The sequence below is a fragment of the Myotis myotis genome, unplaced genomic scaffold (assembly GCF_014108235.1).
Source record: "Myotis myotis isolate mMyoMyo1 unplaced genomic scaffold, mMyoMyo1.p scaffold_m19_p_8, whole genome shotgun sequence".
NCBI lineage: Eukaryota > Metazoa > Chordata > Mammalia > Chiroptera > Vespertilionidae > Myotis > Myotis myotis.
Window position 1 is genome coordinate 72,378,260 of NW_023416390.1, and position 26,986 is coordinate 72,405,245.

Below are 26,986 nucleotides of genomic sequence, written 5' to 3' on the forward strand. Positions count from 1 at the left end.
GGGACTTTAATATTTATGTCAAAGCTCCCATTAGGTTCACAAGTTACCTGAAAAACATGCAATTATGATTTTATCTAATACCATGCTAAAGTCAACAAAAGCATATACACACAAATTAAATTACATTGAAATCATTACTATTTAATAAGTTAAAGAGATTGCGTATAAATGTTATCAGCATTAAAAGACAGACATCCTAGAAAATAGCTAATTAATGTGGTGAACACTGATAATAGAATTGTACTTACCTATTTTTTTTTCTCCTTCAGCCAACAAATTACTCCAATCCAGTGTATGCAAAATTATACATGGATGGGCCAAACTGTCGAAACTCCTTAGGCAGTGTTGACGAAAGGAAAGAACTTCTTCCAAAGAAAATAGAAATTGGAATAAGAGAGACAGTGGCATAATCAGCGATGCCTTTTATATACTGTAAAAATGTATAAAATATAAGGATTACTTTTGTATGTTCCAACAGTATTATACTTGTTTTGGCATCAGCATTACCTCTTTCTTTATCTTTTCCCTGGTTAATTGTTTTCTGAGTTTTATTTTTTGCTGATGACCATTGATTGACCATTTGTATGGTATTTTTATGAAACAAAAGCTGCACTACAGTACAATTTACAACAATGCTGCTGATATGACACCCCTTTGAATTTGTTAAAATTAAAAACAACATATTCCTTTGTAGTGTGAATATGAGCAATCTATTTTATATGAAATTTTTTGGTTCTACTTTATCCACAGAGTGAGTCTCTATACTTTTTCATTATGTGATCTGAAACCTGTAATACAATGTCATTTTACTTTTATGTTTCAATTGGTAAAAAAATGATTGAAAGGTTGACTCTCTTCTTTGCGCCCATTAAGATTGATTCCTACTTCTGAAAATATATAGCCCTCACAAGTTCAGCATCTCCTGCTTTGAAATTAGCCTTAGATTGCCAAGTGATAGATGAGAATTTTGAGGAAAATCTTTGAAAATATATAAAATGAATAATTTGCATGAACACATATGACTACATTTTCCAAAATTTAGTGAACTATATGAGATACACTAAACATATACACCCTGCAACCAATAGTTATATTTAGGTGGTAGAACATAGCAAAAATATAACCCAGAGTGGAAAAACCACATTGCTATGCGATAAGACCTTTTGTTCTCCCTCAGTCCTGAGGTAAATAGCCAGCCTAGAGCACAACAGGGTGTTGGTTGCTGACCTCTTAGAAATCTCTTCCCAATCATGTTCATTTTGTGGAAGAGTAACCCAACCTCTTCCCACACAGAACACTAAAGAGTAATACATAAGCACACAAATTGATGACAGAATTTCAATTATGTGAATGCATTTTCTTTTCTAGGTCAAAAAGAAGCAAAACAGTCATTATGGTATAGAGTAATTGATAAATATTTTCAATATACAGTATGACTAATTCATTATTTTCCCTATCAAAAATATATTCTTAAAGGACTTTCCCAGTTATAGGATAATTAATTATCTGCCCATAATCAAAGGTGGAGGGAATAAATGCTGACCGGTTTCCCTGGTACCCTGGTTTCTTTTTGTTATGCAAAAACACATGGACCCCATTCACTTGTTTGTTTGTTTTCAATTTTTAATTGAAACAAGTACGATTTATTTAAGTTGTATAAAAAAGGATAGCATTTTTATACAAATATCTTTAAAGGCACAAAAGATTTATTCACAAGGTATGGAGGGCTTTTTGTTCCTCTGATAGACATGACTGACTTTTAGCTGTCATAATGTATTAACCTAACAGATGAAATATGTTTGTGGTTGCTCTTATCCCTTTGTACAAGCATTAAAAAAAAACTGCTGTTTTATAAAGAGACTTTTTGTTGTACTATGTGCATGCATACTACCTATTTCTAAACTTTGCCATATTGAGGCCTTTATAAACTATTGATTTATGTAATACTAGTGCAATTTTGCTTGAACAATGTTATGCATATCATAAACTTTTTCAGGTTCTTGTTTAAGTACATTTTTTAAATTGAACAGTATTTTTCATTTTGGTTATAATAGTCATTTTGCCTATGTTTCTACAATGAAGTGTTAAATACTTTATAAAAAATTGTTGACTGACTTATTTAAATGAAATTCTACATATTTAAGTATGTGTGTTGGGTAGTTTTTAAAAATAAGAAAATTCCTATCTCTGTGGATTTAATGTTCCTAGAAAATTATTTTAGTAAACAGGAGATATAATTTTTGTTATAGCCTTAGAACATATTATCTGGGGTAAGATTAATTTTATTACATCATTTTTAAAAGCACAGTAGAGAAGGCATTTTCCTTCTTCTTGAATCAGAAACATTCCCCCTTACTTTTTCCTTTTCTCTTGTCTCATATTGTTCATCAGAGACTTCATGTTTCAATAGAAAGAAAGATGGGTTACATACACAGTTGATGACAATCATGTTGAAATAAGCCACAGCTCTCAGTGACCCTTTCCATTCTAAAAAGTGAACTTTATGGAACACTCAGATTCCATTAGATGTTGTCTGGACATTGATTTGTAAGTGGGGTGGTTATTGGTGGACCTACTTGGAGTATCAGACTAGAAATGCACATGAGGGTCTGATTTACTGGTGCTGTCAGAGTTATGTTATCTGAAGGGGCCTTTTTACACCAGAGCTTTATGACTGTAACTGAAATTATTATTTGAAAGAAGCAGAGCTCACATATTGGAATGACCTTGATACAACTAACATTAGCATACATATCTAGCAAATCATATATGACATACAAGAAACCAACCAAGACTCAGGGTCAGGCATCTGTGACCTTATTCTCAGTAGAGAACTGGTTAAAACCATAGCCATGAAAGCTTAGGATGTGCTTCTTAACCCCTAGGCCCTATTTACATTTTAATGGGCCTTATTTCCACATTATGCTTAGCCACCTCAGGCTGGTTCACTCAAGACCACCTCAGAGTTCAGAGTTCTGTTTGCAACTACTTTGCATCTAGTCTTTATAAGATAAAGACATTTTTCTAAGTACTCTATTTATTTATATTGTTCTAGCTCTTTCTATTTCAAATTTCTTTTGCAAAAATTCATATAAATTCTATAAATTCAGGTGCATAATTCTTCTACATGTGGCCATTCTATATACATGCCATCACTCAAATACTCAACAAAATGTGTAATCAAGCTTCAATGGACATATTTTTTAAAAATGAATGATTCCTGGTAACCTCTCCTTCTTACCCAAACACCTTTCATTCCAAAGGAAGATTTGTCAACCTCCTAATATGTTGGGCCAGGTAATTCTTTGTTGTCCTTTATAGGGTAGGATACTTAGCAGGATTCCTTGCCTCTATCCATTAATTACTACTGGCACCACTCAGAATTGCAACAACCAAAACCAACTACAGACATTGCCAAATGTCTTCTGGAGAACAAAACCATTGTTGCTAAGAACTACTGATCTAGGGCTGTGTTCTGTCTTCCACTGTTAAATAACAGTCAGCTGGAACAGCTGAGTCAATAAAGAGATCCCCCCTCATCATCAAATTCATGACATTCCAAGTTTTGATTTTAATTCTTTAATGCTGATGATGCATGAGTTAATAGTAAACTGCTTATGTAATAAAAAGTTAATACTAAGGGAAAATGTTTTATTTAGAAACTGATACGGTTTTACACAAATTGGGCCATTTTCATTTATGTAATTGTGTTTTATTTGTGGCTATTTCATGTCTTGATCATGTTTTGTTTTGCTTTGTGTTTGAGTTCATTATGCTTGTTTTATTGGTTCTTAAGGTTGAGAGTTTAGCTTTGTCTTTGCTTCTAGGAAGCTACTTTCCATTTTTATGATTTAAATATGAAGACATTCAATGCTCAATGTATGTTATGGCTCTTATAATGAACTAGTATAGAATGCATAATACCCATAATTTCCAAATCCCTAACAGGGAATATTGGTATATGTGATAAAGAAAATAGAAAACATATATATTGCTAATTTTTCTTTATCCTCTGTCATCTCTATATCATCATACAGATACTCGATGTAAAATCTTACTTCTCTCTAAAAATACATTATAATATTATTTATAGATTCAACTCTTTCTTTAAAAAAGATTAAAATAGAAAAGACTAAGAATCCTGCAGAGTTGAGAACAACAAAGCTAACCATTTTTTGAAAGAAGCTTTCTTCACATTATGCCCCATTCTAGTTATTGTCAGAGTTTTTAAGGATGACTTTCTCAATATCAGATGACATATTTCAATTTAATGTAGATTTGAGTCATTATTCAAATTAGAAGCCTTTAATTATAGCTTGCAGAAAAAAAACCTCAAACACACCTTTGTGATGACAACCACGTAATATAACACACACAAAAAATTATTTTTCCATGTATTTTGAATGTAGAAGAACAAAAAAACAAAAAGAGCCAAAAATGGTTCATTTTTCATTCTGCTGCCAAATCAATTGCTGAGTTAACATTTCCAGAACATTAACTCATCCGGAAAAATATAAAGATAACTAAAAGTACATGGAAGCAGTTTCATTCAGAAAAAAAAAAAAAAAAAAAGTTTTATGTCATCATATCCATAGGCCCAGGGAAATGCACTTTATTCCATATCGTGCATGTATCTAGTCTCCTCCCTCCACCCCCACAAAAAAAGATAGAGATAAATGAAATTAGTTCTCCAGTTTAACTTTTTCACATAGATATAATGCATATGTGACTTCTATTTATTCTGAAAAGTAGTTTCTAGTGAATCCAGTCATTTTTTTGTATCCAAAGTGATAAAAAAAAATTGGTACTAAAGATGACCTATTTGATAAATTCTATGCTTAAAATATGTTCATTCTCTCTGATGGATGGTCTGCCCCTTCCACACATGGTTTGTTAGATATCAACGAACTTAAGCAATGCAATCCTGATGCTGTAGTTATCTGTTCACTCCAGGATAACTATAGTTTGTTATGCAGTTTTAATACATAAATTATGAGCCTCCTGATTTCCTGCTTATTAATGCTGTAGTGGCTTGAGAAGCCAATAATATGTGTTCTAACCTTTCTCAATATAATGTCAATAATAAAAACCATGCATAGCTTATTCAGGTAACATAAAAATGTATAAGCTAGAAATTATTTTTCACATACAGAATAAATGTAAAATATAGTTGAGAATAAAATGTAGGAGTTAAAGTTTACAATGACTTGACTAATGAGATACAACATTTCTCAATGAACTGTCAAAATTAAGTAAGAAGGCAATAGCTGGATAACATTTCAAATAGAGTAACTTCCATCCCTGTAGTCTACAAGTCAATGGTATGTTTGTGGAAATCTATATAAATACACAACAACAACAACACACACACATACACTCACATATCCTCATAAACTGTTTTTGGCAACTCACTGATTATGAAAATGGCATTTCCTATTTTACCTGAAATTCAATCATGTTTAGATTCTCTGGCTTATAATTTCAGAAATCATTACCCTTATCCAAGTGGTAATTCACCTCTAGTTTTTATTTCTTTATATAAAATATATATCTCCCCATTTGCTTTTCCTTGTCTTCTACCCAAAGTGACATTACAGGAAGCCAATATTCCTCTTTCACTACTTTATTATGGTTATATTGATTACTTTTACTATAAAATATATAGTAATTTTAGAAAACTTAGAAAATAAATGTAAAAAAGGAAGAAAAATTTCCACTTAAGAAACTAGAGAGAATCAGTTATAATTTTAGAGAATTTTCTTCAACTGTTTTAGAGTCATGCTTAAATTTAATGTTTTGATTGTGCTTTTAAAATGTAAAATTATAATATTAAAATATTTGATTTGTCTTTCAGGGGCTTTTATTGTTTTTGCTCAGTTTCTTATTTTTTGTATATATAGTCAATATTCCTTGGTTTTATTTTTCTCTTTTGATTTAAAAGTTATTTCATTATGTGTTCCATTGGTAAAAACTTTCAACTTTGAAAAATACTCTAATAATGAAATCCAGAATTTAAAAATGTCTTTTTCCCACTAAGATGAGGAATTTAACATTTTTAGATTACCCTAATCTAAGTCAACCTCATTGTCTTTGATGATATATTTTGTGGTTCTAGTTTGGCAATATTTTAATGGAATAATTATATTTTTTTTACTTCCCTTCATCATTTATTTGGAATATTTTCAACTTTTATATTTACTATTTCTCTTTTTGAAACTCATCATTCCTGTATAATTTTTTTCTTTTTTTTTTGTATTTTGATTGAGGCATTATCTTATTGGTATATTTCATCAAGTATATGTATGATCAGTATTTATCGGTGGTATATTTGCTGAGCTTTTGTACATATTACAAATATTTTTCCAAGACCTTCAAATATGAATGTCAACTCAATTGAGTATACATTTCTGAGGCTTTTCCTTCTCCAATATTTAAAGTTGAAACTGCCTCACTGCCTTTGGGTATTTAATGTTGTTAAGGATAAGTCTGATACCAAACAGATTTTAATTTATTTGTAACATTTCTCTCCAACCTAACCTGGAAAAACAAAAAAACAAGAAAACTAATCATATAATTTAAATATTATGCTAAATATATGCACATGTTTTTATTAATTTTGTCTACTTGCTGTTGGCGTTGACACAGGATCAGGTGCTAGATTTCTGCTCAGCAACTTCAGTACTTGAGTTCTAGCTAAGAAAGCATTCATAACAAGACTCAAACTCTAAGAGAAAGTTTATTTAGAAGGGTCACAGAGGTAGAAGAAGAGAGCCTGAGAAGAAATGGGCTCAGGAAACAAGTTACAGAATGGAAAGAAGGGCCCTGGGAGCTATGGAGAAAGAGTCCTGAGGGAAGAGGGTGGGAAAGGCACGGGTGTGCTCCATAGAGAGAGTGACATTGGTCCTCTGTCCTGGGGGCTTGTATCTGGAGGTCTCAGGGGAAGATCTCAACAGAATATTCATCAGCTTCCCAAGTGTGAGGTTCCAGTCTTCTTGCTGGCTATCAGCTAGGGCCCATCCTTAGCTCCTAGATGTATCTCTCTGGTCCGAGTATGTGGGCCCATACATCTCAGAACCACTATGGTATCTCCCTCACATTTGTAATCTCACTGAGTTATCCTTCTTTTGATCTCCTCTGTCTCTAGCCATGGAAAGATCTTTGTGTTTCAGGACCCACATGATAAGATTGGAGCAATCAGGATAATATAAGATAATAATCTTATTTTAAGGTCTTTAACCTTAATTCTACCTTAAAAGTCCCTTTTGTCATGTAAAGCAATATATTTATGGACTCCTGGAATTTGGGCACATATATCATTGGTTCTGAGGGTCATTATTTGACCCATGATGCACTCTTGCTACTGCCCTGTGCACCTCTAAGCCAGTGCAGAAGGACTAGCTCTAGATGCCCTTTCCATGATATTAAACATCTCCATCATCCACCCTGGATAGTTCTTCCCTCATATCCACCAGGTCTTACAAATCTTCCTTCCTCAAGCTGTATTACTTGACCTTGATTATTTGTCTGAAGACAAATGATATGGAGACAGACTATGGGGAGGATAAGAACCTCTAGCAGTGGTTCTCAACCTTCCTAATGCCTGCGACCCTTTAATACAGTTCCTCATGTTGTGGTGACCCCCAATTTCATTGTTACAAATTGAACATAATTAAAGCATAGTGATTAATCACAAGAACAATATGTAATTATATATGTGTTTTCCGATGGTCTTAGGAGACCCCTGTGAAAGGGTCATTCGACCCCCATAGGGGTCGCGACCCACAGGTTGAGAACCACTGCTCTATAGGAACCCACCTGGTACTCAGAAACATGCAGCCTGGAGATATGAAGGTGTAATGCACCATGGAACAACCATTAACCAACACAAATGCCCCATTCCCTCTCTGAGAAAGTTATTTGCTTTATTCTCCCTATTTCTTTTGAAAGCCCCTGAGAAACAAGCAGTAATAAACTGATAACACCTACATGTATGACTTTTCTACTTTTCCCAATTTTCCACACCTGTTCATTTGATCACTACCCACTGTAAACTCCTTACATAACGTCATTGTCTCCATCTCTGCTTTTGGAGATAAGAAGTGGCCTTTCAAAGAAAAGAATCATGAAGTAATTCTAAACCAGATCCACCCACCAGTCAGGTATAATAAGGACTCCATTTTTTGTGATAAGTGGGGTGATGGTTACTCTTACATTCTCTAACATCACTATTTCTAAGAGTCTCACTAGTGGGATGAGTTACAGGTAGAAGATGTTCTGGAACAATATGTGAATGATATTATAAGTATTGTATTGTTGGATGGCTTATTTAAGCCTTAAAAAAGAAAATAACTGGCTCAGGTTAGCCTACAGTCAACTCAAATTGCACTGTAGAGGTCAAGGCCAACTTGGAAGCAGTTAAAGAGACCCCTATTTTCTATAGCTTTAGACAGACTATACTAAACATTAGGCCCAGATTTTATTTCAAATGAAACAGAGCTACAACAGAGGTACTCTGACATAGACTTATGTCATATCTAAGATCAGCGATCTTACAGAAAGATAATTGGGAATATTTGGGTAGACGAGTATAAAAATTTTAAACCTACACATTTCCCTGAAATATCTAGACTGACAAAAGGAACTCTTTCTGCCCTAGCCGGTTTGGCTCAGTGGATAGAGTGTCAGCCTGAGGACCAAAGGAACCAGGGTTGGATTTCACTCAAGGGCACATACCTTGGTTGCAGGCTCCTCCCAAACCCAGGCCCTGGTCAGAATTGGTGCAGGAGGCAACCAATCTTTGTGTTTCTCTCACATCAATGTTTCTCTTTGTCTTTCCCTCTCTCCCACTCCCCCAAAAAATCAATGGAAAATTATCATGGGGTGAGGATTAACAAAAAACAAAACAAAAGCATGGAACACTTTCCCACCTGCTAAGGGAAAACCACCTACCTTTCCCTGGAGATGCTGTAAAAATCTCAGCTGAGGCAGGTGCCTTGCAAGGTGTTACATGTCCCCCCCCCACCACCACCACCATTTGTTCCCATCTCATTGTCTCCAGGCCAATATCCAGGTTCAACCAGCTTAAGTAGCGAAATATAGTCCCTGCTTCAGGAAGAATTGGAAAAGCTGGTTAATATGAAAGGGAACATATTTAGGAATGGATTATGAAGATTGTGAACCTGCAAAGACTAATATTAGGAGACACTTTAACATCATGGTCAGAGCAACTATAACTAGTTATTTGTACTACTGAGGTGAATCTTTAAAAAATTATGGTCCTCAATAAATGAGGTAGAGATGTTAAACAGTTTTAACAGAGTAACCTGATCAGAAGGCTCAAGGAGGTGGGTGGAAATGTTGGATCAGATCTATTGCATATTAGTATGTAGTGTATGGATCAACCATGTCTTATTTGAAATCCAATAGGACACTCTCTTCACAAGGTAATAAGGGATTCCCTGGCAGAGGGCAAATTAAAGCTCCTGTACACAGTGTTTGATAGTAGAGTCGTTTTCTGAAACTGGGCTCTATAGTTTCAGTGGGGATGATAGGATTTCAGAATGGCAAGCTTTAAATGGCAGCGTTTACTAGATAGAGGAAAGGTAGGAATATTTACTGTTATGACAGCAAGGTTGACGTGGCAACCAGGGTGCCTTGGATCTGTGGCAATGGCTGATACTCCAAGGAGCATATGGTAGCAAGATAAATGGACAGCCAACTTGGGTGTTACTTGACTTTTTCAACCAAAAAATAATTTTAAGATAACAAATACAAGGTTTTCCACAGCAGTGGAATAAACATCGTAATTGCTGATGCAGTTTCAAAGCCTAAGCCAGTTCACAAACCCAGAGCCCAATAGTTGGAAGTGAAAACAAATGCCCTTGAGAAAGGATAAATATCCCTTCAATCTGTCCCCAAAGTGTTCTTTGCTAATTACCAGACTTAACCTTACAATAGGAAAAAAGAAATACTGTACTCAGAACTTTGGGGTATAGTCTACAAATGCATCAGGATAACAAATACCCTAAAAATCATCATGCCCCTCATTGACAGGAAGACTATGGAGGCCAAGAAATGGATAAAGCTCTGGCCCACTTTTGTCTTATAGCAGATGTGGTGCAGCCAAGGACACACCCAGTAGTTATGCCCTGGCCCCTCGATTCACAGCTGTAATGCACATACTGAGAATTTGGCAGAACTCTGACAAGCACACTCTGATTTGGAGAGGAAGTGATTAAAATGTGTTAGTTGGACGTTCCTGGAACTACACTACCCTCTGCTCAAAATAGTAAATCAGAAGCAAGAACACATTCCCTGAGGAATTGCAGAGATTAATGATTTAGAAAATGTGGTAGTGGTGGTTCCCATCTTAAATCATTTGATAGAAATAAATACGTAAGTGAATGTATGGTGGCAGATGACAAGGGACTACCATGAACTTAACTAGTTTGTAGCCCCAATTGCAATACTTTGCTAGATGTGATATATTTACAAAAATGTATCAACATAGACTATGTACTTGGTTTGCAGCAATTTGTCAAGTGCATTCTTTTTGATCCCCATTGGAAGAGGGGATGTAAGTTTCATTTTATGATGAAGAACAGCAATATACGTTCACTGGTGGCCCCAGGACTGCATTCGCCCTCTTTCAGGAACCTTGATCATCTCACATTTTGCAGAGCCACATAGAGTCACTGTTTAGGAAATATACATACAGCAAATACAAAATTTATAAACTTAGCATAATATTTATAGTTTTATCCATTTTAAAATTATTTGCAAGACTAATGTATCCAGGTATTTTGGTAGTGCTGTTGTTACTTCAGGCACAAGGCAAAGTTTAAAACTGAAAGAGATTTTGCCCAAGTGTTTTCATTTTAAATAATTGAACACAAAAGTATTAAGGAATATTCAGAATACTGCCTCCATTCTACATTCCATTTATTTTCTACAAAATATCAAATATTTAATTATTTGCCCCTTTATTTTTAATATAATTTCTGTTCAAATTCAGTCAAGATATAATCATTGCCTACAGATTTCTCTCCTGCCTGCCTAATGAGTTTAAAATACACTTTACCTTAAAGATTGCAAGAGAAAACAAATCTATTTTAATATTTACCTTACCATCATTATTGCTTGCCGCCTGATGCCTGCACATCCATCTAAATGCATGTTGGGCCTATTTTATAATGTAAAATGAACTCTGAATCCCATGCTTGTAAGCAGATGTATATAAATATTTGAAATTAATTTCTTCAATGGACTTTGCAAGACAAGATCCTGACCCTTGACTCCCAATTAATTAGTACAAAGAAAGAAAATTTAGACAAACAGCCTCCCTATTCATTTGATAGCTAATTAAAATGCATGCTCTGTAGAAGTCACTTGACTCCCAATTACAATTAACTATGCCAGGTTATCAGAACCCTGCAAGCAGGGAGCTGAAAGTAATCTTCCCCTGTCAGAGGGACCACATCAAGGATGGTCACACGTGGTAAGGAAAGGGGTCATGTATCACAGTGAGCCGTGCTGCTTATTGACTCCACCCACAAGGCCCTAGCTATGATCATGTTACTGCTGATCCTAGGATCCTATTAGCTACAGTAGGCTCAAGGTGAAAGCCTAGTGAACTGTCAAAATTGTTTGTGGACCCCGTCAAATATCAAGTAGAAAGGTCTAAAAAAATAAGGTGTCAAGATTTGCCTGTTGATCTGATGGTATTGGGTTAATTTTGTCATAAAATTAACGATGCACTTCAAATGAAGAGATTTATGGTATCTGTGAGTTATTGAGTTATCCCAACAGGAAAGCTTATAACTCATACAGCTCAAAAAATTTATAATAAATTGTATCCTCCCTTTCTCACTGAATTCTTCAATAAGATATTAACATCATCACATCACTTTTACCTCAATTATTGCTTTTTTAAAAAAATCCAAAAGGCATTTTTATTAGATAACTCTGTTGTTTTTTAAAGTATATTTTATTGATTTTTTACAGAGGGATAAAGTTAGAAACATCGATGAGAGAGAAACATTGATCAGCTGCCTCCGGCACACTCCCTACTGGGGATGTGCCTACAACCAAGGTACATGCCCTTGACTGGAATTGAACCTGGGACCCTTCAGTCCTCAGGCTGACGCTCTATCCACTGAGCCAAACTGGTTAGGGCAACTCTGTTTTTTATGAATTCCAAATTATATTGTTTCCTTACATTAACCTATGAGTAAAAGCCTACTGAGCCTTAGAAAAGAACCTTTACATATATATATATAACATGGTTTCCTTACTTATGAGGTTTCTATTTTTAAAATGTGGGATTTTATTTAGCCTCACTAATTGAATTATAAAAAAAAGGAGGTTCATGCACTAAGTCATAAACTGAAGATACGTTGATGAAAATGCCCACATCTAAAATGCTAACTCTCCTGGGTATTTCAGTGGTATTATTATAACACAATGGAGAACAACAGGACCACTCAGCTCCCTTTGATGGTTGTATCTGAGACAGACATGACAGCTTGAAGATTGTAACAAGACCTGGTTAAGTGTGTGTCATTTCTTCTTTACAAAAATCACTTTCAAGCAACTGGATTTATGATGTGCCAGCTTCCCATCACAGACGTTCTGGCTGACAAGGGGCACAGTTATTGATGTGTCCAGTTTACTGTGTGGCAACAGGGAAGTGCCACGTATGATTCATCTTCTAATGTGGATTTCAACAAAGAATATTAAGTTTTGTATAAATTCAGTAACAGAAATATTGGGCAAATTGTATTTAAAATTGTAAATGACCAAACTCTACACAAGAAGATGAAGAATTTCAGACTTGAGGCCATTATGTTGAACAAGACCATTAACACCTGTTGACAATAGATACCCAACCCTTCTTTTCTCTATCACTTTGAATTACACATTCAAGTAACTACAATTAATGATGATAATTTGTGATTAATAGAGCCTTTGTTTTTAAAGTGTTATCTATATGGGATAAATCTAAAGTCTACTGTTATATCTTTCTCATTTTGTGCTAATAATAAGGTGTATTTGTGATTATATATATATATATATATATATATATATATATATATATGTATAGTGTAACTGAATTTAAAATTGCTTTCTTCCAGTTGTGTTTGGGGATAAAATAATGAATCAAACATCATAGAGCATCAGTTCAGTAATTGTCTGAAATGCTAATTTTGTCTGTGATAGTGGTATTGAGCGTCTCATGGATAAATATGGCAGTTGCTCCTTCTAAAAATCAACTCCATTCCATCAGAATCTTGCTCAGACAGCACAACACAATGCTTCTGATACCATTTTAGCTCTTTTTGAGCATATTTTTTAATCTATAAAAACTCTCAGAGTGCCCTAGTTGGTTTGGCTCAGTGGATAGAGCATCTGCCTGCAGACTGAAGGGTCCCAGGGTTGATTCTGGTCAAGAGCACATGCCTGGGTTGCAATCTCAATCCCCAGTAGAGGGTTTGTAGGAGACAGCCAATCAATGATTCTCTCTCATCATTGATGTTCCTATCTTTCTCTCCCTCTCTCTTCCCCTCTGAAATCAATAAAAATATATAAAATTTAAAAATAGCTTCTACTTAAAAAAAAAAAAACTCTCAGAGAAACTCATTTCATGGTGTGTGGGGTTTTTTACTCAGGAAACATGTATGTGAACATGTGTAAACTGTGGTTAGCTAAAATAGATATTTTCAAATATCCAAGGAAGCATTTCAAGAATTTAATGTGCTTATATTCAGGAACACATTAGAGATATAATGTCCCAAATTTCAGAAGGCATCTAATGTACCTAATTCATCCTCTTAGATTGAAATGTAGCCTAACCTGAATGGATGGTTTTTAAGAGATGTGCAATATCTTAGGACAGCAATTTTCAACTATTTTCATCTCATAGCACATACAAACTAATTACAAAAATTCTGTGGCACATCAAAAATATATTTTTTTGCTGATCTGACAAAATAAACTAGGCATAATTTTGATTCATTCACACCAGATAGCTATTGCTGTGTTGGCTGTTGTCCTTTTTTTATTGGACAATTTAAGGGAAAAGAGGTCAGTGCCCCTGATTAAATAGTCAGGTATTACACATTTTAAAGTTTCTTGTGGCACTCCAGTTGAAAATTGCTGCCTTTGGATCTTATCAAGAAAGATGTATGTGATAGGACCTTTTTTTCTCCTCTTTTCAAATAACATCTCTGGAAATTTTGTATTTTGTTAAAGATGGTCTAAGATTTATTATAAATATATTTCAGTAGAAGTCCATAAAATCTTCCTTGATTACAAACCCTTTGAGATATCTATATTTTCTTAGAAGAGACCCAAAATGGAGCACAACATTGCTTTGGTTTGCAAGACGCTTAGTAAATCCCAGAATAATTTTATGTTGACATTAAAATCACAGATATGGCTAGTTCTTTTAGTCACATTAAAATTTAGATGATTACTGAAAATATGTCATATCCTGGAAGTTACGTGAAGGACACATATGTATACAAAACCTGAAATATGCTGGAAATTAATAATGATTTCCAAATATTTGCAAACAAGATTAGATGGATGGGTGAACAGATGGATACATGGAAGGGTAGATGTGTGAATGGATGAATAAATAGTTCTCCTAGACCTAGATACACAGCATGGATGAGTAAAATCTTATTTGTGTGGGAATGCTGTGATATAAGATTTCCTAGGTTATTTCAATCATGTGTATTAGGTCACATAATAAAAGTCAGGATTTTATCCCTGTTCTATACATAGATAGTGGAGGAGGACAAGGTTAAAAAGTGTCAGTGTCTATCAAACTGAGAGAGAACACTTATCCTAACAACATCATTTTTAGTGAAAATTCACTTTTTATGAACAGCAAAAAACAGAAGTCCTGATTCCTAACAGCTCCTGTGAACTTCACACCTCAATCTGAATATTTGTTTCCATGTTTCAATTTTCACTACTTTTCCCCCTTCTTTGCTTCCCACTCCTCCATACTACATCATCACTGCAATGAAGACTCACCCCACTCTGTTTATTTTTTTTCAGGGATTATACCAATACTTTGTGGTAGCATCTTTTTGGTTATTGAGCACTAACTCACATCACCTCTCTTTTGAATTTTCTTTTATTTGCTCTATTAAGGTAGTAATATGCTCATAAACTGGAAAAAAATAGAAAGGGGGAGAAGTTTCAATATATGCTAGGAAACAGTACAGTGAATGTGAAAATGGGATTTGGAAACTAGAATAAAGATTTGGATCATCTTTAAATTTCAATAGTTATAGGTTTTTGTTGTTGTTACTACTAATCAAGGGCAGATAAAAATTAGCTCTTACATGCAGTTTCTTAAGGGCTACCTTTGCTTTCTGCCGGGGTCCAGCCCCAGCGGGTCCAGGGGTTCCCAAAGGCGTAGATGGAGTCGGCGAAGAAGGAATGACACAGAGACAACGTTCAGTTGATCAGCAGCCTAGCCAGGATCTCTAGCCAGGATCTCCAGCCAAGTTCTGGTCTGGATCTCCAGCGAAGTTCTGCTTAGGATCTCCAGCCAGGTTCTGTGTCCATGTTCTCTTGCTAGGTTCTCCAGGTTCTCCAGCCAGGTTCTGTAGCCATGTTCCCTCACTAGGTTCTCCAGCCAGGTTCTGTCCAAGTTCTCCAGCCAGGTTCAGTCACCAGGTTCTAGTCAGGTTCTCTTGCCAATTTCTGTAGTCAGGTTCAGTCCAGGATCTTTTGCCATGTTCTCTCGCTAGGTTCTGTCTCTAGGTTCTGAGGCCAGTTTCTGTCCAGGATCTTTTGCCATGTTCTCTCCAGCAAAGTTCTTCTGTCTCTAGAGAACATTCTGTGTAGGTTCTGTGCCTCCTGGTTCTGTCTTCTCAGTTCTGTGTTCTAAGTTCTGAGTCTTGCTGTCTTATTACATCTGTATTTATACCAGTTGATTCAATCCTATCAATCTCTATTACAAAGGTTAGGGCGTTTCTTATCTCCATTCCAGGGAGTAAAGATTATGTAGTTTAAGCATGATTGTTCATAGTTAAAGTGATTAATTACCCGCCTGGCACTTAGTTAAGAGGTTTTATTTCCTCCCTAACTTCAGGGGAAAATCCCTACCTGGGGAAACACCCTTTCTCAGAGACCTTGGTTAAAACACATAGTGCCAAGAAGGTGAGCAAACATATTAAGAACAGTATGCCATATATGCCAGGTCCCTTGAAACAGCAAGCATGGACCGGCTCCCGGCAGCTTTCTTCTCCCAGACCATTAAGAGGCCAATTGTCAGCCTCCTGGCTACTATAAGAATCCATATCATAGCATACAGGTTAAATACCATACCCAATCAGATTTAAAGCAATTAGTGGCATGTTGATTTGCAAAGTACTACATTATCTTCAGCAGAGTTCCTCAGCAATATAAACTAAACATATTAAAACATATTGGGAAGCAGAACTTTGGGAAACATAAAAAAAGACAGAGAGAAAATAAAAAGTTTCTTTGTAAAATTTATTTCATAGCTATGAATTTTAATTTTCATGCTTTTTGTTCTGTATTTGGGGGAAAAATCAAAGGAGGAAAGTAGTTAAAAAGAACTATAAAAAAAGAAAGAACTATAAAAATGTGACAAATTTAAATATGAACATCTGCATTCCACAGAAAAAAAAGTGAGAGAAAAATATGACAAACATTTCTTTTAACTCAGGATTTTTTATGAAGTGTTTGCACATTATCTCTCCAATTTCGAATATAAATTACAGAATAGCTAATGCATTCTTGTTATTGTGTAGTTTGTGTCATCTTATAATTTAAAAGTTGGAGCTTATTTTTTCCTTTCTTATAGAAGCTGATTCAAAGAGGAAAATAACTCCTAAAAAATTCTAGATATAAAAAGCATACTCAATGCTTTGAATAAAATTGGACTGATGATAAATGCATAAAAATTGGCTGATCTTTAAGTATAATTCTTTGTTAGGCTATAAAATAATTATAGATGTTATATGTATTTATATACCTATATACTTTGTAAGAATACAGCTCTTATCTAGCAAATACTTTAGATATTGACTGAAAGAAAAATGGGATAAAAATGTGAAAGAAAAAAATAGTCTTTTTTGCACTTTTGAATATACTATTAAAGCCAAATGGTTTGGAAGAAACAAATCATAAGATGATGTTTGCTGCCCAGTTACATCAGAAAACCATAGAGTGAAGTGTCAAACTGGGGAAAAATGAAACTGTTGCTTGAATGTACCAGTTGTAACCAGAATTTGATGAATATAAATATATTCCCACTATCAAATCTTTATTTTCTTAATCAGTGACCTAGAAAACATTAAATTATAGGTTCTACAAAAAGTGTGGTGGGAAAAACAAACAAACAAACAAAAAGCCTAAAACATCTGACTATCCTTCAGAGCTCTGACATGAAATTATCAGCATATCAGACATGTTTATTTCATATATTAAACTTAAAAAAAAAATTTTAGAATGTTCAAAAGAAAAAAAAAGGTGTCTATTCAAACAGTGTTGGGGTCCAGCCCCAACAGGTCCAGGGGTCCCCAAAGGTGTGGACAGAGTCAGAGAAGAAGGAATGACACAGAGACAGTGTTCAGTTGATCAGCAGCCTAGCCAGGATCTCTAGCCAGGAACTCCAGCCAAGTTCTGTCTAGGTTCTCCAGCCAAGTTCTGGTTTTTTATTGTTTTGTTACATCTGTATTTATACCAGTTGATTTTAATCCTGTCAATTTCTATTGCAAAGGTTAGGGTGTTTCTTATCTCCATTCCAGGGAGTAAAGATTATGTAGCTTAAGCGTGATTGTTTGTAGTTAAAGTGATTAACTACCTGCCTGGAACTTAGTTAAGGGGTTTTATCCCCTCCCTAACTTCAGGGAAAAATCCCTACCTGGGGAAACAACCTTTCTCAGAGAGGTAACCTTGGTTAAAACACATAGCTCTAGGGGAGCAAACATATTAAGAACAGTATGCCATATACGCCAGGTCACTTGAAACATATGCTGTGCAGATGTTTCTTTCCTGCAGGGACTGTGTCAAGAAGCAAGGATGGACCAGCTTCCGGCAAAACAGGACACATTTTATTATCTGTGAGTTTGTTAACTGAGTGTGGTATTCTTGCAGTTGCCTTGATGGGTTGATCTGGTATCTAGAAGGGTTCAGAAATCTGGAGAAGGTGCTGTGCATAAATTAAATAAGAGTCCAGAGATGAAACATAATTTTGAAAGGCATTATAGGAAGTCAGAGAGGACTTAGCTAAAGGAACTAAGTTTTTTTTTTTTTTTTTCATCTCAGGACCCCTTGCTTTTTATTAACACAATTTGTCGTAAGGCAAGGTAGAGATATATACTTCGAAGGGTAGGGTTAGGTACAGAATCCATTGTCAGATTGCAAGAATTTCCCTATGGCTGTTCAGGTGTTTGGCCAGTAGAAGGCAATAACATGTAGATTAAGATGCCCTGATCTGCCCTGACTGGTTTGTCTCAGTGGATAGAGTGTGAGCCTGCAGACTGAAGGGTCCCAGGTTCGATTCTGGTCAAGGGCATGTACCATGTTGCGGACACATTCCCAGTGGGGGGTGTGCAGGAGGTGGCTGATCGATGTTTCTCTCTCATTGATGTTTCTAACTCTCTATCCCTCTCCCTTCCTCTCTGGAAGGCAGCTATGCTCACCACTATACCACCAACGCCAACTCCCTTCCTCTCTGTAAAAAATCAATAAAATGTATTAAAAAAAAAAAAAAAAGATGCCCTGAGCTGTCTGGCAGCAAGCAATCATTTATATATCCTTTTCAGTTTTGGGGAAATGCCCTCAGCCATTCCCAACAGGTGACAACATATGTGACTCAGCCCTTGTTGAGTCCCCAAGTTCCATCAACCTTTTGATGAAACTCTTGCAATTATGACATGCTAGAATTGGCTTCCGGCAGGTTGGGGTATGATAAATGGGTGAAACCATTCCTCAGAGTTGATTCTCTCATATACATTGAACAGTCACTCTGGGGTTCACTGTAGTTATACTGAAGAAAAATTCCATATATTCTTTAATCTCAGAGACTAGCTATAAAGATAATAAATGACAAAGCAAATAGATAATTATGAATTGTGATAAACACAGGAATATATGTGATAGAGACTTACAGAGAAGAGGTGAGGAGGGCTATATTTAGGTGTTGTGGTTTGAGAATGTCCCACTGAGTGGATAATAGTTAAGCTGAAACCTGGAAGATGACAAGAAGGCAGGCAATCCAGGGGAAAGCAGAGTCCAGGCAGAGTGGGCAGCTTGTCCACGAGTTATGAAGTAAGAATAAAGTTAGTGTTTGAAGACATGAAGGAAGTCAAAATGCCTGGAATACCTAAAGTTGCAAAGAGATCTAAAATAAGTTCAGAGAAGGGCCAGATCTGCTGTCTCTATTGGTCAGCAGTTTACTGTTGCTGCATAACAGATAGTCTCAGAACTCTCAGTAGCAAAAAGTAATGAGCATTTCTTTCTAATAGATATTAGCTCCACTGAGGTGTTTCTGCTTTGGGTTGGCAGTGGTGGTGACATACTCCTATGTCTGTCTGAAACATGTACTTCTCATGGCACCAAGGGAAGCCCATCCTACAAGCACATTTTAAGACTTTGTTTGCACAATAAAGGTAGCATCACCTCAGTCCAACAAGTTAGATAGTGAGCTCTGAGGCAAGCAGTGAAGAGAGAAAACTATAGTAAGAGCAACTTCAGATACACTGCAAAAAACAAGAACCATGTCTCATATAGTTGTAACATATAACATGCCCCCCCCCCCGCCCCCTAGAAAGCTAAAATGGCTAACTCCCAGGTCTGGCCTCTTTCCCTCTAATCACATTCTTTTTTTTTTTTTTTTTTTTTTAAATATATTTTATTGATTTTTTACAGAGAGGAAGGGAGAGAGATAGAGAGTTAGAAACATCGATGAGAGAAACATCGATCAGCCGCCTCCTGCACATCTCCTACTGGAGATATACCCGCAACCCAGGTACATGCCCTTTACCGGAATTGAACCTGGGACCTTTCAGTCCGCAGGCCAACGCTCTCTCCACTGAGCCAAACCGGTTTCGGCTCTAATCACATTCTTAGATTTAATCTTCTCCACTCAGTTGCTGAGCTAATCCCATTTTTCCCAGAGGAGACCCACCCCTTTCCTCCTGGGAGGGACAGAAGATGCAATCTCTCCCTTTGCCCTCTAGGATGGCACTGTCTGTCCTCCAGCTTGTCTCCTTTTAAATACTAAATTCAGCCAGAGAAGAGTCTTTCCATCTCTCTTCTTTCCAAGAAAAAACACCCATCTATTACATGGCCCTGGGTTATTCACAGGGTTCCATTAGGATGGCCCACCCCCACCCTGCCCAGCCCTGACCCTGCTTCCCATGGAGATTCTTACCTGACCTCCCTCAGAGAAGCCTTGGGGTCTACAGGGACAGCCACATTCTCACTTGCCCACCCCTAATCCCTGTGGAGCTCATGATCTGCTATGTTACCTGACATAAAACCTCACTTGATGCATGGACACATTTCATTTGTTTTCTTTGGGGATGACACCAAATGGTGTCAGCTGTGGGTGTTGGCTGTTTTAACTGTGGATACATTTGGGTTACTCTAATGTGGCCAAAGACCCCCAGCCACCACGCTCTCAGGTTGTGTTTTTTCCTGTTTAACATTAGGAACCCATTACATCTTCACTGTCCCACCCTGAGGATGGCAACTGGGAGCCATCAGTCAACCACAGTCAATGTCTGTGGAAGGAATCCATGAGCCAGTCCTCAACCCTGTCCCTCCCTAACTTTCTCTCAATCCATTAATCTGGAGAGAGGAAATAATCCCAATAAGATTAAGGGATGGAGACTGAGGTTTCTGATTGGATGTTAGATTTTGAGAAGTTGTATAAAAACCTCAGGCACCGGAGGAGAGATTCAGAGTCCTCCAGGTCTGCAGTCGCTGCCGTGGTTCTCCACCAGGTCTGAGATCTGAGCCCCAGCCAACCCAGTCACAGCAGACGTTTCGGAAGGATTCCTTTTGAGCACCTTGAACATGAACATCCAGACCCCACCCACACTCCTGCAGCTGGCAGGAGAGAGCCTGCTGAGGAACCAGGCCTCAGCCATCACAGCTCTGGAGTACCTGCCGGCTGAGCTCTTCCCGCCGCTGTTCATTCAGGCCTACCGTAGGAGAATCCGGGAGCCCCTGAAGGCGATGGTGCACGCCTGGCCCTTCGCTGTCCTCCCTCTGGGCTGCCTGTCACATCTGTCCCTGGATGAGGTCTTAAAAGCCGTGTTGGATGGGCTTGACATTCTGTTTGCCCAGGAGGTTCGGCCCAGGAGGTGGAAACTGCGGGTGCTGGATTTAAGGAAAACAGGTGACAACTTCTGGAGAATGTGGTGTGGAGACAGCACCCAGAATTGCTCACTGACGGGACCAGTGGCCGTGCACAGCTCCAGCCCCAACATGGAGCACCCCTTGGCTCCCTTGGAGGTGTTCCTAGACCTTAACTTCAATGAAAGGGACGGGGATGAGTTTCTCACGTACATCCTCCAATGGGCCCAGCAGAGGGAAGGGTTGGTACACATGTGCTGCAAGACCCTGAGGATTTCTGAGGTGCCCTTCCAGAGGGTCAGAAAGGTCCTGGATAGGGTGCAGCTGGACTGCATCCAGGAGGTGGAAGTGAACTGCACCTGGGACCTGCCCACCCTGGGGACGTTTGTTCTTTACCTGGGTCAGATGAGTAACCTGCAGAGACTCTCTCTCTCCTACATTCACATGTTGACAGAGGAGGAGTGGGAAGAGGAAGAGGATGAGGAGCAGGAGGAAGAGGACCAGGAGTGGGAGGACCAGGAGTGGGAAGAGGAAGAGGAGGAGGAACAGGAGGAAGAGGAGCAGGAGTGGGAGGACCAGGAGTGGGAGGACCAGGAGTGGGAAGAGGAAGAGCAGGAGGAAGAGGAGCAGGAGTGGGAGGACCAGGAGTGGGAAGAGGAAGAGGAGGAGGAACAGGAGGAAGAGGATTGGGACAGCAAACAGCAGGAGGAGCAGCGATCCTTTTCCCAAGTCCTCTCTCAGATGCTCAGGCTGAGGCACCTCCGGGACCTCAACATGGATTCTCCCTCCTTCCTCAGAGGCAGTCTGGACCAGATGCTCAGGTGTCTGCAGACCCCCTTGGACAGTCTCCATAACAAATTGCCAGCAGCTGACGCATTCAGACCTGACACACCTGTTCCAGTGCCCGAACCTCAGGCAGCTGAAGTCCCTGGATCTATTTGGCCTCAGGCTCGCGGATTTTAGTCTTGAGACCCTCCGAGCTCTGCTGGAGGCAGTGGCACCCACCCTCCAGGACCTGTGCCTGGATAACTGTGCGATGGTGGACTCCCAAGTCGAGGCCATCCTGCCTGTCCTAAGCCGCTGTCACCAGCTCAGGGACTTCACCGTCTCTGAGAACCACCTCTCCATGGGCACCATAAAGAAGCTGCTGTGCCACACAGCTGTGCCCAGTTTAGAGGGCATACTGTACCCCATCCCCTTGGAGTGTTACAAGACCCAGGGGACTGTGGATACGGAGAGACTTGCCCTGTTTGGGGATGACTTAATGGGGATGCTGAGGGAGTTAGAACATCCCAACACCATCTGTCCTGGCACCAAGTACTGTCACTAATGTGGCAACAGTAAAATTTATGATGTGGAGTTTTCATGACGTGTAGCCATACTATGCCCCTGGTATGACCCTGCTCAGTGGGAACACTCAGCAGAAGCTTTGTTCTCGTCCCTTGGAAGCTGTAATATAGAACCGGGTGCATTATGCAGGGGGCACCCACGTTCCAGATTCACGCTCCTGTGACGGGGAAAGGAAGGGACCAAGCCCGGGTCCACGATTACAGGGGCAAATGCTGGGGAGTTCATGGGACCTCAGTGACCAAGTGTCCTAGAATCAGAAACATGAATCTGAACTGGTTGGGGAGGGGAAGAGGTATTTGAGCTCCAGCTTCATTGGTAGTAGTTAATTCTGGGGTGGATGATTGTAAAGGAATGATCAGAAATAAAGACAATTTCAAAGGCCAAAAAAAAAAGATGCTCCCCCCCCAAAAAAATGTATACACACTGTAACAGTTGATAGCTCAATTTTGAAAATAAAATGTGTTTTAATAAACACTGCTTTTATAATTATTCAAAGTGTGTGTACACATTTTTTGGGACACCCTACATATTTATAACATGTGGCCTTATACTTAGTAGTAACTCAAAATAGTCTCAGGCAGGGATTTTCAACTGGTATGCCACAAGAGGCACACTGGAGTGCTGCAAGAATTATTAAAACATGGTTATTTAGTCAGCGGCACTGACTTCCTTTCCCTTAGACCAACGGTTCTCAAACTGTGGGTCGCGATCCCTTTGGGGGTCGAACGACCCTTTCACAGGGGTCGCCTAAGACCAGATTTTCGATGGTCTTAGGAACTGAGACACCACTCCTCTAGCTGTCTCCAAGCGGGTCCTCCCACATGCAGATACACCCACATACGAGTACCCAGCGTATTAAAGGGTCGCGGCATTGGGAAGGTTGAGAATCACTGCCTTAGACTGTCAAAAAAAAAGACAACTGCCAACAATAGCCTGTGTGATTGAATCAAAATTATGCCTTTATTTATTTTTGTCAGATCAGCACACACACACACACACACACACACAGACACACACACACACATACTAGAGGCCTGATGCATGAAATTTGTGCACAGGAAGGAGGGTGTCCCTCAGCCCAACCTGCACCCTCTTGCAGTCCGGGACCCCTCACTCCTTACCGCCTGCCTGCTCACTGCTCCTTACCATTCAGCTCGTTGCTCATTAACGCTGCTGCCACGGGGGTGGGAGAGGCTCTCGCCACTGCCGCTGTGCTCACCAGCCATGAGCCCTGCTTCTGGCTGAGTGGTGCTCTCCCTGTGGGAGCTCACTGACCTCCAGGGAGAAGCTCCTGCATTGAGTGTCTTCCCCCTGGTCAGTACGCATCATAGCAACCGGTCATTCTGGTCATTCTGCCGTAACAGTTGCTTCGGCTTTTATTATACAGATATTTGCTGTTGCTGCCCCACAGAATTTTAGTAATTAGTGTAGGTGTGCCATAATATAAAAGAGGTTAAAAATCACTGGTCTAAGGCATTGAAAAATAAGGAACATGTAATCCAAAATAATAATAGCATTATTGGTTTTTGTTATTTCCTTTACCAGTGGGAAAATTCCTAGGGTCTTTGTAGTGAAGGAGAATGGTTTTTTGCGAGCTTTGGCTGTGCACAGTTGCCAAGTGTCAGTCATCTACACAGATATCGTCAAACATAAGCAAAACAAATTTCAGTAGCTACTGGAAGAACAACAGTTACTTATGTAAGTAACTTTGTGCTAAGCTGAGTAAATATGTATGAAGTACATTGATCAGTGTTAAGCACACACTATGTGCTATATTTAGCCTGTAAACTTATCCTTGTGATAACTGCAAATACAGAGAAATTGAAAAACCAAAATAATTTTGAGTGGGATGTAGCTGGTGACTGGGAACAATACAAATTAGAATCCCTAAGTACCTAACTCATGAGATGCATGACCAAGATATGTGATGGCATTGTATCCTATAATGTAGTTTTTTTGGCTTACTTGTATATATGTAGTTTATACTCAGTTTCTCACAGCATAATAAAGAAGGTTTTTACACTTTAAATTCCCCCATGAAGATTATCTAAGATGGAAGGTTATTCAAGTTATATAATCAGTACTGTGACCCAAATGTATTAAAAACAAGAACAAACACACAAAAAAACAAACAAACAAACAAACAAAAACAAAGCAACAAAAACACAAGAAAAACCTGATGGATTTCTGCAGTTAATTCTGGATGTTTGTGAAGCTCATTCCGCCTTGGGTGAAACGTTTAATGTAGAAAATTACATCTCTTGACAGTAATCAGTGGTATGAATGTCCCAAGGAGGTAGGTATCCTTTAGGGCAGTGAGTAGGAGCTGGGGATAATTAAATAAAGAAGGAAAATTCATCCAGGAATCAGAAAAGTTTTCCTGGAAATTTTAACAGAGATAGAACTGCAGGACCATGTGAATAATGAGTCATGGAGATTGTAAATAATGGATGTTTCTCTAGTTTTGTAGACCTGTGATAGTATCCATAGTTATAGGTTTTGTTTGTTCCTTTTTAATTAGTACTATAGTGGGTCATGGTTTTCATTTGACTATTGGGCCACTCACATATTTAATTTATCTGCTATTCTAGAGAGTCAAACAATTAAACAATATATATTTTCTTGAAAATAAACATGATTTCCCCAGATTTAAAGATGGATGCTTTATATTTAGCTACCAAACCCATAGGAAGAATTATTAAACCCAAAGAAGTTGGCATTTATTAATTTATATAATCCTATAACTGACCTATACCTATTGCTTTGTTCAGAAATAAAGCAGAGAGCTTTCTAAATAGCGTTTTGTGTACACAATAGTCTATTATCAATTTAAATGTTTGTGGGCAACATTATTCTTATAATGTGATTGAGCTATCTGCTGATAATCAAAGAATCCAACACATATTCTGCATTTTTATTTCCTAACATGAATAAATAAATACATTAGCTAGCAAATGTTAATGACCACTTACAATAAGTAGATTCACAGATAAAATCTGCATTAAAAGATCATTAGCACTGGGGATTGAATACAAAACTATGGAAATGAGTTCCAAACACTTAATTCTCTCATTCTATCTTCCCAGAGTTAGATACATACCTCAAGATATAAATGAACCCAAGACAATTTTAGTGGCATATGGGGTAACATATTTCTTTTTTGCATTTATAATTAGACACAGCGAGTCAGAGATCTCAGCCACAGTGCTGGTTTGAGCTCCTTGCACGTTTCCTGAGCTTGCTCAATGATAGATCTCAGCCTTGGATGATTCTTCTACCAGATGTCATATGAACACATTACAAAGTACTATCGCTTGGCTTTCGGTTACAATCTGCCTTTGGTTTGGAATAGTATGGTATATATTTTTTTTTTCTTTTTCTCTCTCTCTATCTTTGTCTCTCTTTATCTATTTCTAACTCTCTTTTTGTCTCTCTCTGTCACTCTATTTCCTGTTTTGATTAATTTTCTGAAACTACTAGTAGTCATTAGTACAGAATTACCTATAGTTGCTCACATATTCTGTCCATTTTTTTGTGAAATCCCTGCCACGTTTCAGCTCTAGGTGACTCCATGGGCTGGAAAGATCACTGGAAAGTTTCCAGATGGCTTCAGAAGTGGTAACATTTGGCCTCAGAGATATTTCTTTAGTTCTTCTCCATATCCAGCATTTAAGTATTAACCATATAACACACCTACACACACCTCACATATGTTCTTTCAGAAAGGTGAAGGCACATTGTTCTAAAACAAAAAGGACTAGAGTACTTTCAAGGTCAAAGACCCGCAGCCATGGACAGGGGTGTGCTCAGAAGAAAGGCAGGCCTCACTGCTGCCACACACCTCTTCCCAGGGCTCCCCTGCCCCTTTTAGAGGAATGCATTCTCCTTGGATACTTTCTCTTCCTGATCCCCAATGTCCAGAGAATAGAAGCAGGGCCAGGGTGTGTCCGCAGCATTGTAATTAGACTCTGCCCACAGCATGATTCGATGGTAGTTTGAGCCTCTCAGCTTCATTTGTAACCCATCTATTTTCCAAAGACTGCTTCTCAGGCCTCCTGTCAATATGAGTTCTCTTTATCATCTAATTAATTTTTGTTTTGCCTATTTTAACGTCAGCTAACTATTATTGCTTGTATCCCAGAGACTTGACCAGTATGATACACACTTCCACAATGGTCCTCTTATTTGGTAAACATTGTAATAACTCTGTGCTATAGGGGGAAATGTTGTGAGTGCGTGGGTGAACAGGAGGAGAAGCCTCGGGACGAACAGATCAAAGTAC

At 38.1% G+C, this 26,986-nt stretch overlaps 2 protein-coding genes across 2 annotated transcripts in view; both read left to right on the plus strand.

The window, feature by feature from the left end:
* Positions 1-2,040, plus strand: part of LRP1B (LDL receptor related protein 1B) — a 1,379,523-nt gene extending 1,377,483 nt beyond the window's left edge. Inside the window, exon 91 of the mRNA XM_036320679.1 lies at positions 270-2,040. Coding sequence (XP_036176572.1) covers positions 270-410 — 141 coding nt within the window. The 3' untranslated portion in view covers positions 411-2,040. The remainder of the gene's footprint in view (positions 1-269) is intronic.
* A 4,742-nt stretch (positions 2,041-6,782) lies between these two features.
* LOC118662071 (PRAME family member 20-like) lies at positions 6,783-22,723 on the plus strand. The gene is given in 4 exon segments (XM_036320680.1): positions 6,783-6,975; positions 21,020-21,842; positions 22,005-22,202; positions 22,204-22,723. Coding segments are annotated over 4 exon segments (1,734 nt in total).
* The last annotated feature ends 4,263 nt before the right edge of the window (positions 22,724-26,986 follow it).